This window comes from Camelus ferus, chromosome 14, assembly GCF_009834535.1.
Source record: "Camelus ferus isolate YT-003-E chromosome 14, BCGSAC_Cfer_1.0, whole genome shotgun sequence".
Lineage (NCBI taxonomy): Eukaryota > Metazoa > Chordata > Mammalia > Artiodactyla > Camelidae > Camelus > Camelus ferus.
The window spans coordinates 3,517,450-3,534,522 of NC_045709.1; the positions used below are offsets into that span (position 1 = coordinate 3,517,450).

General features: G+C 42.1%; 1 protein-coding gene across 1 annotated transcript; it reads right to left on the minus strand.

The window, feature by feature from the left end:
- Positions 1–13,930: 13,930 nt before the first annotated feature.
- LOC102512001 (kelch repeat and BTB domain-containing protein 6) lies at positions 13,931–16,466 on the minus strand. Its single transcript, XM_006176281.3, has one exon. It carries the CDS (start codon positions 16,119–16,121, stop codon positions 14,037–14,039), a length of 2,085 nt encoding a protein of 694 aa, XP_006176343.2. The 5' UTR covers positions 16,122–16,466; the 3' UTR covers positions 13,931–14,036.
- Between the last annotated feature and the right edge of the window lie 607 nt (positions 16,467–17,073).

Consider the following 17,073-nt stretch of genomic DNA (forward strand, 5'->3'; position numbering starts at 1 on the left):
GTACTGGGGGATAGGGCTTCAACATATGAATTTTGAGGAGGACAAAATTCAGCCCCATGACACATAGAATGCAATAAAATATTTGCAAATCCTATATCTGATAAGGCAACAGTATTCCGAATATATAAAGAACTCTTACAACTCAACAATAAAAAGACAACCCGACTGAAAAAACAAGCAATGGATCTGAGAAGACATTTCTCTAACCAAGATACACAGTTGGTGACGAAGCACGTAAAAAAATGCTCAGTGTCATTAGCCATTTGGTACCAGGGAAATGCACATCAAAACCACAGTGAGAATGCACTTCATACCCACTAGGATGGCTCTAATAAAAAAGACACATAAATAACAATTGTCGCTCTGGAGAAATTAGAATCTGCTGACATGGCTCGTAGGATTGCAAAATCGTGCAGCAGCTTTGGAAAACAGTTTGGCAATTTCTCAAAAAGTTAAACATATAGGCCCAAGAGAACTGAAAGTATATATCCACACAAAAACTTGTACGTGAATGTTCATGGCAGCATGAGTCATAATAGCCAAAAAGTGGGAAAAGCCCTAATGTCCGTTGAATGAGAATCAATAATAAAATATGGTACATCCATGCAATGGAATATTATTAACCCATAAAAAGGAATGAAGTACTGATACACTCCACACCATGGGGGACCCTTGAAAACATTATGCTAAGTAAAAGAAGCCAGACAAAAAGACCACATTTTGTATGACATTATATGATTCCATTTATATGAAATGTCCTTAGAGACAGAAGGTAGATTATGGGTTGCCTAAGTCTTGGATAAGGGGGTGAAGTTGAGGGAAAATGGGAAATTTACTTTCATTCTATACAAAAGCTCTACATTTTTACTCTCCTCCCCCATATTTCATCTTTTTGATGTCACAAGACACCTCTGTTTATATTGTGTATCTGTTACAAATGGCTGTAGATATAGTTATCTTGAATAATTTTAATCTTACACTAGAGTTGTGTTTACACACCACCATTACAATAGTATAGTACTCTGAATTTAACTATATATTTACCTTTACCAGTGAGTTTTGTACTTTCATGTGTTATCATGTTACTAATTAGCATCCTTTCATTTAAGCTTGAAGAACTCCCATTAGCATTTCTTGTAAGGCTGGTCTAGTGGTGATAAGAGCTCCTTTAGTTTTGTTTGTCCAGGAAAATCTTTAGCCCTCCTTCAATTCTAAAAGACAACTTTGCCAGTATTCTCACTAAAGTATTCTCAGTTAGCAGGGCCCCGCCTCCCCTCCACCCAGCCGACGCCCCTAGCACTGAACATTCCATTCCATTCTGCAAGGTTTCTGCTGAAAAATCCAGTGGTAGAATTATAGGGGTTCCCTTGATGTAACAAGTTTTTTTTCTCTCTCTTGCCACATTAAAGATTCTCTTTGTCTTTAAGTTTTGACAGTTTAATTACAATGTGTTTCAGCGTGGGTCCCTTTGGATTCTCTTAATGGTATTATATGGGCTTCCTGGATCGGAATGTGTTTCTTTCCTCAGGATTGGGGATTTTTAAGCCATTATTTCATTGAAGAAGCTTCTTGCACCTTACTCTCTCTTTTCTCCTTCTGGGAAGCCCATGATGCAAATACTGGTCCTTTGGACGGCATCTCATAAGTGCCTTAATCTACCTTAACTCTTTTTCATTCTTTTTCCTTTTTGCTCCACTGATTGAATGAATTCCACTGCCCTATCACCGAATTTGCTGGTCACTTTTTCCAGCTCATCTAGCCTGCTGTTGAACCACTCTACTGAATTTTTAAGTCCAGTTATTGTATTCTTTAGCTCTGTGATTTGATTGGTACTTTCTTACGTTTTCTATCTTTTTGTTGAAATTCTCTCTTTATTCATGCCTTGTTCTCCTGACCCTGTGAACATCTTTATGATTATTTTGAGCACTTTAACAGGTAAGTCATTTATCTCATTTCATAACCCCTTTTTTTTTCCGGAGTTTTATCTTGTTCCTTTTTCTGAAACATATTCCTCTATTTCTTCATCTTCCTTGACTCTCTTTGTTGGTTTCTGTGCATAAGATAAAACAGCTACCTCTCCCAGTCTTGAAGGAGTGGTGCTGTGTAGATGAATCTCGCCAATCAGCATAGCCTGAGCTCCTGGTTGCCTTTCAAACTTCTGTGTTTATCCAAATCACGGACTTTGTTCCTGGTGGCTTCCAGGACATTAGGGTTTGCCAAGACCCGTTATTGCTCCAAAGGCATGGGAAACGCCCACACACACGTTCAGGCTCTCAGAGGACTACTAATTGCTTGTCCCTTCAGGTCCCCAGTGTAGGCTAATTGTAAGCCTGACCTTTAGGCAACAACTGGGAAGGGCAGGATGTTAGGTACACAATCTAGCCCCTATCAAAGGGAAACAAGGAGCTGGGTGTTTAAGCCTACTCACTCTGTGTGAGCTGGAGGGATTCCCTGCTGGGAACACTTGTGCCATATAGAAATGCCTCCATGTTCTCTGTGGTCCTAGGGACTCATAAATGCTGAGCCCCATCAGCTTCCATAGGTGGGTGATTTAGGGACCAGCCCTTCAGCTTGCAGCCCCAGAAGGTGGGGGCACTAGATGTGTTAACAGACTCTTTCCACAGAGTCTCTAGAGATTTAGCTTCATGGCTGGGGTGAGCTGGGGGGGAAGGCACAGAAAGTCCCAACAGGCCCATTCAGGTCCTCAGATGATGACTAAATATATGCCTTGTCAGCTCCCAGGTGCGGGCTCATTAGAAACCCAACCCTTGGGCAGAAGCTGGAAAAGGGTGGAAACGTCTCCTAGGGAGAAACTGAAAGCCTTGCATTTTTGCTGGTTCCCTCTGTGTTGAGCCTGCTGACACCTCTGTATCAGCCTGCCCCTTAGTCTGGAGGCTCCGAGAGCTGGGTGATTTGGCAGCCAGTCCCTTGGGTGGCAGCCATGTTAGTTGGGGTGCTAGATGTGTGGACAGGCTCCCCCCAGAGAGAAGCTGGAGACTTGGTTTTGTTGCTAGAGCAAGCTTGAGGGAGAATGCAGAGGGAGCGCCCATTGGCTCCTTCAGGCTCCTGGGAGAATTCCAGTCAGCACCACACACAGGCTGATCAGAAGGTGGACCTTCAGGCAGCAGCTGGGAAAGGATGCAGTAAAGCTCCTTTCAGGGAGAAGCTAGAGGATGAGTGTTTTTGCCTGTTCCCTCTGTGCTAGGTTAGGGAGGGGACGAGCCATGGAAGTGTTTGAATGCCCATCTGAAATCACTTCTTTGTTTAATGCGGTCCTGGAGGATTTGCAAATGACAAGGCTCACTGGCTACCCAAGCTATGAGATTTGAGATCCAGGCCCTTAGGTGGCACCCTTAAAACTGGGGCACTGGATACATGGTCCAAACTCTTCATTCCCAAGGGAGAAATTGGGCATTGCAGCCCCATCCTGAAAGTAAAAACTCTATTTTCTAACTGTAAGTTAATATATCAACACTAAGGCTTTTGTCTCTTCAAGAAGTGGTGCTGGGAAAACTGGACAGCTATCTGTAAAAGACTGAAATTAGGACATTCTCTAACACCATATACAAACATAAACTCAAAATGGATTAAAGACTTAAATGTAAGGCCAGATACTATATAACTCCTAGAGGAAAACGCAGGCAGAACACTCTTTGACATAAATCACAGCACTATTTGTCTTGAACCAGCTCCTAGAGTAATGGAAATAAGAGCAAAACTAAACAAATGGGATCTAGTTAAACTTAAAAGCTTTTGCACAGCTAAGGATATCATCAACAAAATGAAACGACAACCTACAGAATGGGAGAAAATATTCACAAATGATGCAACTGACAAGGGACTAATTTCCAAAGTATACAAATAGCTCATACAGCTTAATATCAGAAAAGCAAGCATCTCAATCAGAAAATGGGCAGAAGGCCTAAATAGACATTTCTCCAAAGAAGACATCCAGATGTCCAACAAGCACATGAAAAGATGCTCAACATCACTGATTGTTAGAGAAACGCTAATCAAAACTACAATGAGATATCACCTCATATCTGTCAGAATGGCCATCATTAAAAAGTCCACAAACGATAAATGCTGGAGAGGGTATGGAGAAAAAGGAACCCTCTTACACTGTTGGTGGAATGTAAATTGGTACAGCCCCTATGGAGGACAGTATGGGGGTTCCTTAAAAAACTAAAAATAGACTTATATGATTCAGCAACACTACTCCTGGGCATGTATCCAGAGAAAAATATAATTCAAAAAGATACATGCACCCCAGTGTTCACAGCAGCACTATGTACAATAGCCAAGACATGGAAACAATGCAAATGTTCATCAACAGATGACTGGATAAAGAAGATGTAAATAAATAAATAAATATATATATAGAGAGAGAGAGAACAGAATACTACTCAGCCATAAAAAAGAATAAAGTAATGTCTTTTGCAGCAGTATAGATGGACCTGGAGACTGTCATTCTCAGTGAAGCAAGCCAAAAAGAGAAAGAAAAATGCCATATGAGATCACTTATATGTGGGATCTTAAAAAAGGACACAAATGAACTTATTTACAAAACAGAAACAGACTCACAGACATAAAGAGCAAACTTATGGCTACCAAGGACTAAAGGGGGTGGAAAGGGGTAAATTGGGAATTTGAAATTTGCACCTCTTGGGGAGTGATGGAAATATTAGCTATTTTGGTTCTGGTGGTGGTTTCATTGGTGTATATATCTGTCAAAACTTATCAAATTGTACATCTGAAATATGTATAATTTACTAAACAGGAATCCTACCACATAAAGGTGTTAAAAATAATAACAGATGGGGAAAATATTAAGGTTTTTGTATATTTGGCTCTGGATAATTTCATATGATTCAGTACCTGAATCCAACCATATCAAGGTACAGTAATTATTGAATATCCTCACTTCTGAAGAAGAGAACTAGACTTGGGAAATGGTAACTTTGTCAAGAATTGTTGCAAGGTCTTTCTGGCTGGACATCTATCTGATTCTCCCCTGGCAAAATCTTCCTTTCCATTGGGACACTTTCAGTTTTTACAATAGGCAGATATCTAGCTCTAACTGTCTCAAATTTTTGACATCTGAGCTAATGTTGTGTAGGATTCAGTGCTTATTTAAAAGAATAAAAATGCACGGAGATTTCTAGAAGACTAAAGTGAAGTTCTTTTTTGTTTGTTTGTTTTGTATTTTCTAATAAAGTTTGTAATCCAATGGACACACAAAAAAACTGCATTGAGAAAAAGTTTCATAAATTAGTAAGTGTCAGGAAGTTGAGGGAGAGGTCAGAGTCACAAGAAGAGGGGAAGCCAGTCTTTCTGTGCAGTCTTCTCGTGTGTGTGACACTTTCAAACTGTGGGGCAGGGCCCGTGCTGTAACGAAGTACACTTATACAAGTGACTGCCAATACAAAGTCTGAGTATGAAAATAAAATTCTCTCTGAAAACACATTTTGGGCACAGATTTTTAAAAATGTATGTTGGGAATTTGATTTTTTAAGTCAGAATTATATATATTTATAATTTATCCCAAATTCTGTGTATTCCGTGGAGAAAGCAAATCCTTCCGTTTGCTCTTTTTTGATTGTGAACCGTGCATCCTGGGTGACTCAAAGATGATGGCGGCAGGAGAATTAAGAAAGGTGACAACACCTGAATGAGCAAGGGGAAGGGTGGGGTGGGGACAAAACAGCCCAATGAAATGTTCCTTGACCCCAAGGTCTCAGCAGAAGTTCGTGAGAGTCTGTAATGCGTGCTCATGTACACCAAGATGGCCAGAGTGGCACCGCCTGTCTTCACTGTGCAAAAGTCCTAGTCACTAATTTAGTGCGAAGGCAGTTCTGTTTTGTCTCTTAAAAACAAAAACAAACAAAAAAGTAATTCCATCGCCCTGTTCCTTTTCTCCAGAAAGAGGAGAGAGAAACCCAGCCTTAAGGTGTCTGCTGGTCCACCGGGCGGAGGTCTGTCCTCGGTGTCATGGAAATTTACAAGGAGCAGCACCGCTGCCTGGAGGGGTCTGTCAGACCGAGCGGGGCGGGCGAGCAGGAGGGCCAGGCTGGGGGTCTGGCAGTGGAGTCTGTCCCCGACCCGGCAGCTTCTTTCTCCACTTGGCTGAGTTGTGCTGTGTTTTTGTGTGGTGTTTTTGTTTTTGTTTTTGTTTTTGTTTTTGTTTTTGTTTTTGTTTTTTGCTGCAAAGCGTCAGGAAGATACACTGACTGGTGACCATTCAGTGGTTCACAAAAGAGCAATGACAGTCATGAGGTGGGGAGGAATGCTGGAGATGCTGGTCAGGAGGTCGTGCGCAAACAAGACAGGTGACTCAGAGAACTCACAGCACGTACATCTTCCCGGCCCCTCTTCCTGCTCAAGCTGCCCCAAAGCAGCCCTTGTTTGTCCCCACAACCTCAGGCCCCAGCACCCCTCCGGGACTGGCTCTGCCACATACTGAAGCCCAGCCCGCCCCCAAACAAGGTTCCTCTCCACACTTGACTTCCCAGAGGCCTGTGGACTCTATCCAGCTTCTGAAGAAGTGCCCCATCATGTCGCAGGGCCTACTGGCCCTCAAGAACGACACAGCTGTGGTGCAGTTCCACTCTGTCTCGGGCAACAATGGCCTGGCCCATCGGTCCCTGCCCTTTTCTGAAGGAAACCCCACTGAGGATGGTGGCCTCACAGCTGGAAGGGGTTGCCTAAAGGATGATGGTGGAGATAGATTACTATCTGCTGTTGGCTCTGCCCTGTGGCCGTGACCAAGAGGACATCATGAGCCAGACCGAGTCCCTCAAAGCTGCCTTCAACACATTTCTGCAGGCCATGCAGACGGCAGGGATCATCAAGATGCCCAATCCGGGCTCCAGTCAGCCCACCTAAAGTGAAGTTCTTATTAATATGTAAATCTGAATACCCTGGGTATTCAGGTTCCAGAATCAGCAATTTTGACACTACACACGATATCATCCCTCCTTATCTTTCTCTTTGTCCTCCTGACAGTGTTCCTGTATTATTTCTTTCTAGAAGTTTTTTTAAAAAAAATTTAGCACTTTTTTGGGGGGAGGAGGAGCAAGGTAATTAGGTTTGTTTGTTTGTTTGTTTATTTATTTAGAGGAAGTACTGGGGATTGAACCCAGGACCTTGTGCATGCTAACCATGTGCTCTACCACTTGAGCTATACCACCCCCACCCCTGCATTGTATATTATGTGTTGAAGATGTCTGAATGTATTGAAGTGTTACAGCTTTTATAATGTCAAACCCCAGTAGGTGAGCTAATTGCAATATCACTTCTTTTAGATAAAGTTATGACACTGGTTACTGATGGGTATTACAACTGTATGTACGAGAAAAGGATCAGCACTGCACAGAGGAAGGGTCTAGTGATGTATTATAGGATCTGCTGGGAACTGGGTGGTGCCTGACTCTCCCTACTACGTGACCAAAACCTGAAGAGAAAATACAGAATGACATACATGTACAATCCCTTAGGGTATCCACCATTAAAAAACAGATTCTGCCTTTTAAAAGCTACACTCACGGCTTGTTGAATGGGCCAGATAAATGGGTCTGTTTTATTAACTTGATAATGATGAATTTTCTATGATGACTAATCCAGTTTAATAAAACACTTCTCAGTTCCTGCCACTAAAATGTGAGTGGAAGGAACAGGGGTAAGAAAGACCTGATTTGGGAGCTTTTCAGAGCAAATCTCTCAATTTTTACAAGACTATTATCATTTGCTAATTTAACATGAAATTGAAGAAAGAAGCAAGAAGGAAGAAAAGAGAAAGCATTTCAGCTATAACAGAGCTTTTTTAGAGTTTGTTTTGTAGCAATTAACTTTCAAAGCAATTAACTTTCAAAACTTCCTTAACAATCTTGTAATAAACTATAATGGAAAAGAACTGGTAAAAAAGAATATAAATACAGACATGTATATATGTATAACTGAATCACTTTGCTGTACACCCAAAACTAACACAATATTTTAAATTAACTATACTTAATTAAAAATAAAATTAAAAAAAAAAACTTCCTTAACAACTTGGTCAGAAAACCCAACTGAATTCACAGGTGCTTATGGAAAGGTGGAGAACTTGTAGGAAATATGAAAAGGTTGAGGGTACAGATGTGAGTCACACTGCTCCATTTCCCCTAGCCTTTGTTGGTTTGAAGAGACTTGTTTCCGTTCTAATTCTCTGCCATCTCTATAAAAGACAGAGAAATATATAGTGTCAGAAATGTGATTTATAATAGCATCATTATTCCATAATTGAAAACACTGAGTGCTTGGTTGTCTAGGAGAATATGCCCATCAGAAATAACCTGTAGCTCTGGAGGCCAGTGGGTTGCTATGACAACCAGACAAAAGAGTTTAATAATAGCTCTCCCTCATAGCTGGAAAATTGACAGAAAGAGATGAGAGCTCTGAATGCGAGTGTTTTTCATATAAATGCAAACCAGCACCAAATACATGTATGTCTTTGTTCAACAAATATTCACTGAATGCTGGTGATGTGCCTGGCACTATGTGAGGGGCTGTGGAAAAGACAGACACGGTCCTTCCACGACAAGGGCACGTTCTAGTGCGGGAGACATAAAATAAAGAGTCAACAAATCAATACAGGGAATAATCCCAGCATGTCAGAAGCCCGTTCAGGAAAGAAAGTAATGGGACTGTGACACTAAACAAGCATCCAGCACAGAATATGGAGAAGAACCCAGTCACAGCATGTAACAAAAATCATGTCTTGAAGCTTCTAGAATATGTCACAGAAGTGAAATAGAGAATGGAGGCTCGCCATCTTCATTAACGTACTAACGGAACTGCAACTACTAACTAAAGCAGTACTTACCCTTCACTTCCTAGCAGAGGTTAAGCTTCCATATGAAAATAAGGGTTGTTTGAGTGTGTTTTTAACATAAGTATGGCTATTTGTAATGAAAACTATGATGATAAAAGTTATAACATAGACTTGACAGAAGCAAGCATTCCAAATGTTCACTGGCCGCTGTTTGGAAGCTTCCGCAAACACAAAGAGTGACCCTATATGTGTGTGTATTGCACAAACTCTGATCAACCCAAGGTCGGTACAAGAATTCAGCAGGAAACAAAGTTCTGAACAGACTTTTGTGGCTGATTGGTCTGGGCTGCAACAGAGGGAGAGAGGAGTGGATTACAGTCACACAGCATGGCAAAGATGATCCAGGCATAGAAAATGCTAGAATGTTGCTAAGTAGCCTAGCTTGCTTTAAGAAATGTCCCATTTTCATCATTATTCTATAATTGAGATCTCATATTTTAAATAGAAGCCACATTTGTTGTTTAAGATAATTAATACTGCCATTGATAATACAGAGCCCTTTTCCAGCGCTCTTTCCTTTCCTTTTAGGAAGTTGGAATATTCCATGATATACTTACTGCCAATACTAGACTGGGGCTCATGACCTAGGGTACCAGCACACACTTAGTCTAGGAGGCTTTATTTAATCAAAACAAGATGAAGAGCAGCAGCAAGAGCCCAGGGCGCTGGCTTTCTGAGTGTTCCTGGGGTCGGAGGCCTAGCCCATGTTCTGTTGATTGCAGTTAACTCCTGCATGTGACAGGCTGCCACGTGACAAAATCTGGCCTGACAGATGGCGTGATAGAGACTGCTCTTTAACCTAATAGCCTTCTCACCTATTCCAGAAGAAGGAACCCCTGAAGTTTAACGAGATACATGTTGACCCAGATTAAAGGCTACCTCTCCCAGGCCCCCTTGTAGCTCGGAATGTCCATATCATTAAGACCTGGTCAATGTCCTGTGACTGAAGCAATACACCCAACTTCCCTTTACAGAGAAGGGTCATGCCCTCCCCTCCCCCTTCCTGCCCTTCTGGTGGCTGGAATGTGGACACAAGGGTGAACCAGCTTGGACCACATGGGTCAGGACAAAACCCTAAGGGTAGCAGAATAAGAAAACAGAAAAGCCTGGGCCTCCGTCAACTTTTTTTTTTTTTTAATGGAGGTACAGGGGGACTGAACCCAGGACCTCAAGCAAGCTAAGCATGTACTTTACCACCAAGCTATACCCAACCCCCTCTGTCAACTTTCTAGATGAGGGGTAACATAACAGATTGGACTTTTATATGAGAAACTTCTTTTTAAACAGTTATGTCTTCTATTAGATACAATCACATCTACATTCTAACAGATGCGCAAAGTGAGGGAAAAGTGACCCTGTGATTTCTTCTCTGTAGAATAAGAAAGCCCTGAAGGCACTGAAACTCTGGATCAGGCTGTGTCTGAAGTGAGTACCACTGCTGAACTTCTCAGTCTCAATATGCAAAACAAATTCTATTGCATTTTCTTCAGATGGTCTAAATTAAGGTAATATTGTTTACAACTGAAAGTCCTGGCTCTTCTCTTTCTTCAAGGCACAAATATATGTTTTGGAAGAAACACTTTGCCTGATATTTACATAGTCCTTTTAAACTAGATTTCACAGAATTAATGATTAGTTTGCCCCCAGAGAATATTCCTAACTGAGACATGGTAGGTCCAAGGAGCAATTTTAGCTTTAGAGGTGAGAATGAAAAATGTTGACTCTATGAAAGGCAGGTGACTCTCCACAGACCAGGTTGTTTTAAGACAAAATATGTCTCAGATCTAGATGGAATATTATTTTAATGGAGGTGCTAGGGAATTGAACCCAGGATCTCATGCATGTTAAGCACACACTCCACCACTGAGCTACCCCCTCCCCCGAGATGGAATGTTCTACAGTATCTGTTCCCTACTCTCCCTGTGCCTTGAACCCTGTTGAGTTCTCAGGGTTAAAGATGTGAGGGATGGAAGTTTGAGGACACTGATCTGAGTGATAAATGGCTCAGAGCAAAGGAGGAAGCCCTTTCCCCTCTTCTGTATGAACTTATTGCCTCCATGGTACTCTGAGGTTTGGCAACTTCTATGAACAATACCCTTTGTTTCCTATTATTTTTTTTTTAAAAACCAATTGGTTTGTATATATAAAATCCTCTTGTTGGATCTAAAAATACTATTGATTCTTTTAGGTTTCTACTAAGAGTCACATTTTCTATAAGTAGTGTTGCCTCTTAATACTCTCTGCTTTACCAAATTTGCTATGAAATATGTAACTTTAAGGTTAGTTAGAATGATGAAGAAGGTTAAAGTTTTCACAGAGGTATGGGGAGGAGAGACTGTCAGGAGTGTTCTATCTTGGGTCTGATGAGCTTCAGAAGTAGTCATACTTTCATAATTTCAGGGGTGTTATGACATCAGACTTTTTTCCTTCGGAATAGATGAAAATCTTTCCCCAGATTCTCAACAAGATCAGATACAAAAATTTCAACTTTATCATTTTTGAAACTCTAATACCTCTTATCATTTGAACTTAAAAGAACTTGCAAAGTTTTGGGTCCTTTGAGCTTTTCAGACTATAGGAACAGATACAAAAGATAATTAAGGTCAGTCTGAATCTTACAATTAACAGTAGTCTGCAAACGTTTTATCGAGCATTTGCTAAAAGATGTGCTGATTAACTGGAAAACACAGACAAGGGTGCTTCCCTGGCAAGAAGGAATTTCAACACTGCTGGTTGCTGTATACTGTGCAAGCAAGGGTTTTATACATGTAGCAGAAACAATGAATTAAAAAGTCAGAAAACCTGCGTTCTAGTATATTTTATTTGTAAGTAATCACATACAAATCACTTATCCATAAAATAATGATTAACAACTATTCTCTAAATCACAAAGATATCACGAAACCAAAATTCTTTCCAAGAAAACCTCTTTGTAAATCAAGATATTACTACTCTTTAGCTTAGGCTTTAATTCAAAGGTTGAAAATGACAACTGGAGACTCTCTTTTAACAATCAGTTGCGTACCTTATCCTGCAGGTGGATAATCTGGTTGAGATCATGACTGTCCTATTTTCAACCTGACAAAACAAAAAGCTATCAATAAGAAGTTACTGGTGAAGAAAAAGTTGGCAAAAAAACAAAACTATTGAGAAACAGCTTTGTGTTAAGTACAGTGCTTAAAACAACCCTGATGTCAAATGGAACAAAATTTAGCTTTACGCAGCTAAAAGCACGTCTGCCCTTTTGGAGGAACTATAGTATACTGTGAGGACAGGCAAAAATCTTATTTCATAAAAAAAATGTTAAACAGGAATGTTTTGTAGAATCTTCAAAGGGCCCATCAAAATGGCTAAGAGTATCTTGTTTTTTTTTCTTTCCCCCCAAGTACCTTTTATGTCTTCCTCTCTCTGTTTTCATCCTATGGCATTTCAATAAAAAAGAAAAAAAAATTCCAGTTCCCTACCAGCGAGATCACATTCCTCGGTACTCTGCCAGGGTGTGAGAAATGTTAGCATTCTGTCACTAGAGAATAAACACAGAAGAGGAATTAGCATGTCACTAAATGAGGATTCAGGGAGATAATTCTCACTGCCTATAGAAAAAGTCATCCACCATAAGTAAGCATCTGGTCACTCATCATGTATGTGTGTCATGACAGCTATAATCTAATGAACCCTCCAGAGGTAAGCACTTATGTTTTCTGGTATTTAACAATGTCAGTTCTGTGTGATTTATTCTCTATTTCTGGGCTTTCTTTCCCTTACATATGCTGATAGAAACAAAACACTGGAGCATAGAGAAACACACAACAGATAGAAATACCCTAATAAAATAGCCGTGTACACCACTGCATAGAGAAATATTTTAGACGAAATATACTTTCACTACTGGCCCCAAATGCTATCATCCACTTATGTTATTTAACTGTAAACTTTTAATAGAAAAATACCTTTAAGCTGATAGTAACATTTAGCGACTTACAAAACTGACAGAATATTTCAAGGCTACACAAAACATGTTCGATACACAACTTAAAAGTTTTAAAATTCTTTGCTGGCACTTGATTTTATAGTTGATAGACACAATAACTACTGATTTCAATAAAATACTGTTCTTAACTGATACGTACTTTCAAAACCAATATTACCCCACAAAACAGTAAAGAATAATCACATCTTGTTGACGAATCTTCTAAGATAAACACCAAAACTGTACAGCCAAAATATTTTAAGAATCACATAAACTTTTTAAGACAATGGATAAAAATTTTCACAATCATGTCCAGTGAGAAAAGGATTATTCCTCTGATTCAATGAAGCATGTATCAAGTATAGATAAAAAATATAAACCTACAAAGCAAGTACTCTGTGTGTGTGTGTGTATGTTCTTTTTTTTCTTTAAGGTTTTCAGATAACTGGTGACACTACCAGAATGGAATTTTTTTAGATGGAAACTGGTCACTATTTGCAAATACATACGGTATATTATAGATTTAAAACTGAAATTCTTTTCAAACAGTAGAATCCTGTTTTTGTTTTTACTTTCAATGAGCTTATGGCCACTTTGTACATTATTACAAATGAAATCACCATTCAGTCACACTAAACATATATTTTTTTACTTCCACAGAAGTGGAGAAAACTGAACTAAAACTTAGTAGACTGTATTTAAGTTAGAACACATTTTGTAAAAACCCACTAGTTTAAAGTTCTGGAAATCTACTACACTGTTCTGAAGGAAAATATATGCTTTCAGACCCTCTCTAGTAATTCCTATCCCATCAGTTTTCTATTATAGAAATTAAAATTCAAGTTGAAGTATTTGTGGCACAAGACATAATGTAAGATTTAATAATTGCAGACTACTGATTACGCTACTTTATAGTGTAATCAAACATAAACATACTACTAAACGATCAAATCAACACTGGACTTTTAGAACAGTAAATTATTCAGTAAAGATAGGTTGATTTCTTTTAGCGTTTAAATTCTGTATCATTAAATTACATTAGTATTTCAAACGATACCCTTTCCAAACCAAACCTGAAATTAATCAACTTTTTTTTTTTTTCCAGCAAGAGTAAAGGGTATCTCTCTAAGATACTTTCCAAAACACCTTAGTGTTTCCACTTATCTAGAGCAAACTCTGCTGATCCTGTGCTTCTCACTGAGGGGCTACCTGAACCCACAAATCATCATCAGATAAAGAACTTGAACTTCCTGACTCAGAGTCCAGCTCACTGAATCCACCTAAATCCCACTCAGTACTAGATTCACTGGGCACTTCCTCCTCCTCAGTGAGAAAACTCTGACCAGGTTCAAGACAGGAAGGATAAACACGAGCTGAGAGGCAAAAAAAGTTAGAATCAAACTGGAAGAGGCCCAATGTGGTACCTATGTTAACCCACTGGTCTCCCCTAATGTCATACTCATACACGGTCACCCGGTTCTTCTTCCACTGCGGGGTGCGCGAGGTGATCAGCAACAGTTTTTGGCCATGATTGATAATCCGGTAGTTGTTGGTCTCTGACACCAGGGGAATGTTATTAATCTGCCTCCACTCTCCTCTGACTGGATTGTAGACCTTCATGACAGGGATGTCGCAGATGCAGTAGATCTCATCGTTGAAGACACAGGCTTCCTGAAAGTCATTGCGCTTCAGAGAAACACACTTCAGCCACATGTTGTGGCTGGGATCGAAGCAGAACATGCGCTTACTGTTGAGCGCATAAAGATAGTTCTGAATTACCATCAGGTCAAAGGAGATAAAAGAATGGGGCAGTGGAGCCACCAGGGCCCACTGGTTCCTCTGAACACTGTAGCATTCGACTTCTTTCAGTTTGATGCCGGTAATAGGGTCTCGCCCACCCAAAATGTAAATGTAGCCATTGAGGTACGCCACATCCATGCCCTCACGGCAGAGCAAGCGATCCGCAAGCTGCTGCCAGCTATTCTGGGCTGGCTTATACACCCAGAGGTCTTTCCTGGGCTGGGCAGCCAGATAGATGTCATGGTCTGGAGAGACACAGACAGCTAAGGTGGTCACAGTCCTAGTGTGAGCAAGGCAGGTCAAAGGTGATGGCACTTTGTAAATGTCCCCCGAGTACGGGTCACAGCACAGAAAGGGATCTCTAGGATGCCCAAAGAAGATCACCATCTTCTTGGCACACACCCCCAGCCTCTGGGGTGTATTATCTGCTACGGACACAACAGAGCTGCTGCTGCAGCTGCTGTCGCCACTGCTGCCGTCGCCGCCGCTGCCGTCCGCACTGCCGTCCCCGCTGCCGCTGCCGCTGCCGCTCTCAGGCTTTGGCACCAGAGACTTGAACAACATGTCGCCGTATCGCAGCTGCAGGGCCCCTTCAATAAGGTCCAGACAGTACTTCTTCACAATGGTGTTGGTCAGCAGCCCTTCCACATAATTCCGATCTTCATCACTGAAGTGTGTCCAGCGGACACACTTGAAGACTTCTGCGGCACTGGGACCCCGCTCCTTGGGAGCCGCCTCCAACCACTGCACCGCCACATGACACACAGTCTGCTCTTGCTCGATGTTTAGACTATCCAGGCGCAGGACGGTCAGCAGTTGGGCCAGGGTCAGATCTGCCAGAGACTCCTCTCGAATCGAACCCATCTGGCTGAGCTGCTTGAAGTTGTGGGCTATGAAGGACTGGGCCTGCGATCGCAGCTTGCGGTGGCCGAAGGCATCAGCGAACTTGAAGATGGCCGTGCAGTTGGCCAGGTCGAGGCGGCGGGCTAGGAAGGAGGCACAGGCTTCCCGCACATACTCCAGCTGCAGCATGTCGGAGGCCGCGTAAAGGCGCTCCACGTTGGCCTCACTTAGGGACACGCGACCCGTGTAGCAGTAATCGACCAGCACCTCAAAGGATTCGGCATCCACGTCGTGCATGGTCACGTTCGTCTGGTGGCTCTCGTACATGCCGCCGGTGAACATGCTCTTGAAGTAGGGACACGCGGCAGCCAGCACGTTACGGTTGCAGGGGAAGAGGCGGCCCGTGCCAGGCCCGCTGCCAGGCGTGACCACCTCGATGGTCACATCGCAGAGCAGCCGCGCGTCGTAGAAGGACTTGAGCTGTGCCAGCAGGGCTGCAGAATGAGCCGTGTCCTTCAGCTCCTCCGGGCCAGTGAAAAAAGCCGACACCGTGGGTTTGTGAACCCTCTTGGGCCGCTTCCCCCCACGGGGACTGGCGAGGCGGCGAGAGCGCGAAGATTCCTCTCGGGACTGCATGATGGAGATGATGTTGGGGAGCTGAAGGCGAGAACGGGTGCAAGGACCGGGCTTTGGCGCCTCCTCACCCTCTTCTCACTGACGCTAAGATCGCGGTGTCTCCGGAGAGACTGCAGCACGGGTCCATTTATTTAAGTCAGCCCTACACCGCGGTGCCGCCTCCCGTTATCGCGTAGACAGCGTCCGACTCACCCGATTCCAGTTCCACGCCCTTTCTCCGCCTCAGCTCGCCCTCACAAGACCTACTGGCTGGAACCGAGAGATCCGCCACCGCCGCGCTGGCAATGCCAGTAGGCGTCCAGGAGGACTACCGCTCCCAGGGTGCCTTTCGCCCTCGAGGCATGCCGGGGCCCTCCAGACTCTGCGGCATAGGCTGCGGCACGGGTTGCGGCACGAAAGCCGCTTTGCATGTTGGGAGTAGTAGTAGTAGCTTCAATAATATCGCGAGATTTGTCGGCCCGTTCATTGTTTCAGATGACGGAGTTAGAAATTGCTAGTTCTCCGATCGGTTTTATAGTTTAGAACTTTCAGTTTGGAATTCAGATTAGGTACTCGTTCTAGTATTTATCAATTGTTTGACTTCTCTCTCAGAGCTGTCTCGTGTTTTTTAAAGTGCTAATAGCGATAGTGTTTTCATGGCGTCCTGTGACGATTATATGCGCTAAATTGCGTAGGTGGTACACGCATAAATTGCGTAGGCTGGGTATCATTGCTCTGAATAAAGATTTGTTGCCTCGTAGAATGCATAATCAAGTACTTACGCAATACCCGTATTATAAAGGTTCAATAAGTTTCAACTTTTTCTTCTCGTGTTTATGAAAAATAAAGCACCGTCTCATTTGAAATCATGAGCCTGTAGGAAAAGGTGAAAAACCCTACAGGTTTCTGCAGAGATACGTCTAAGATCTTAATTTTTTTTAATTAATAGATTTTATTTTTAAGATCAGTTTTA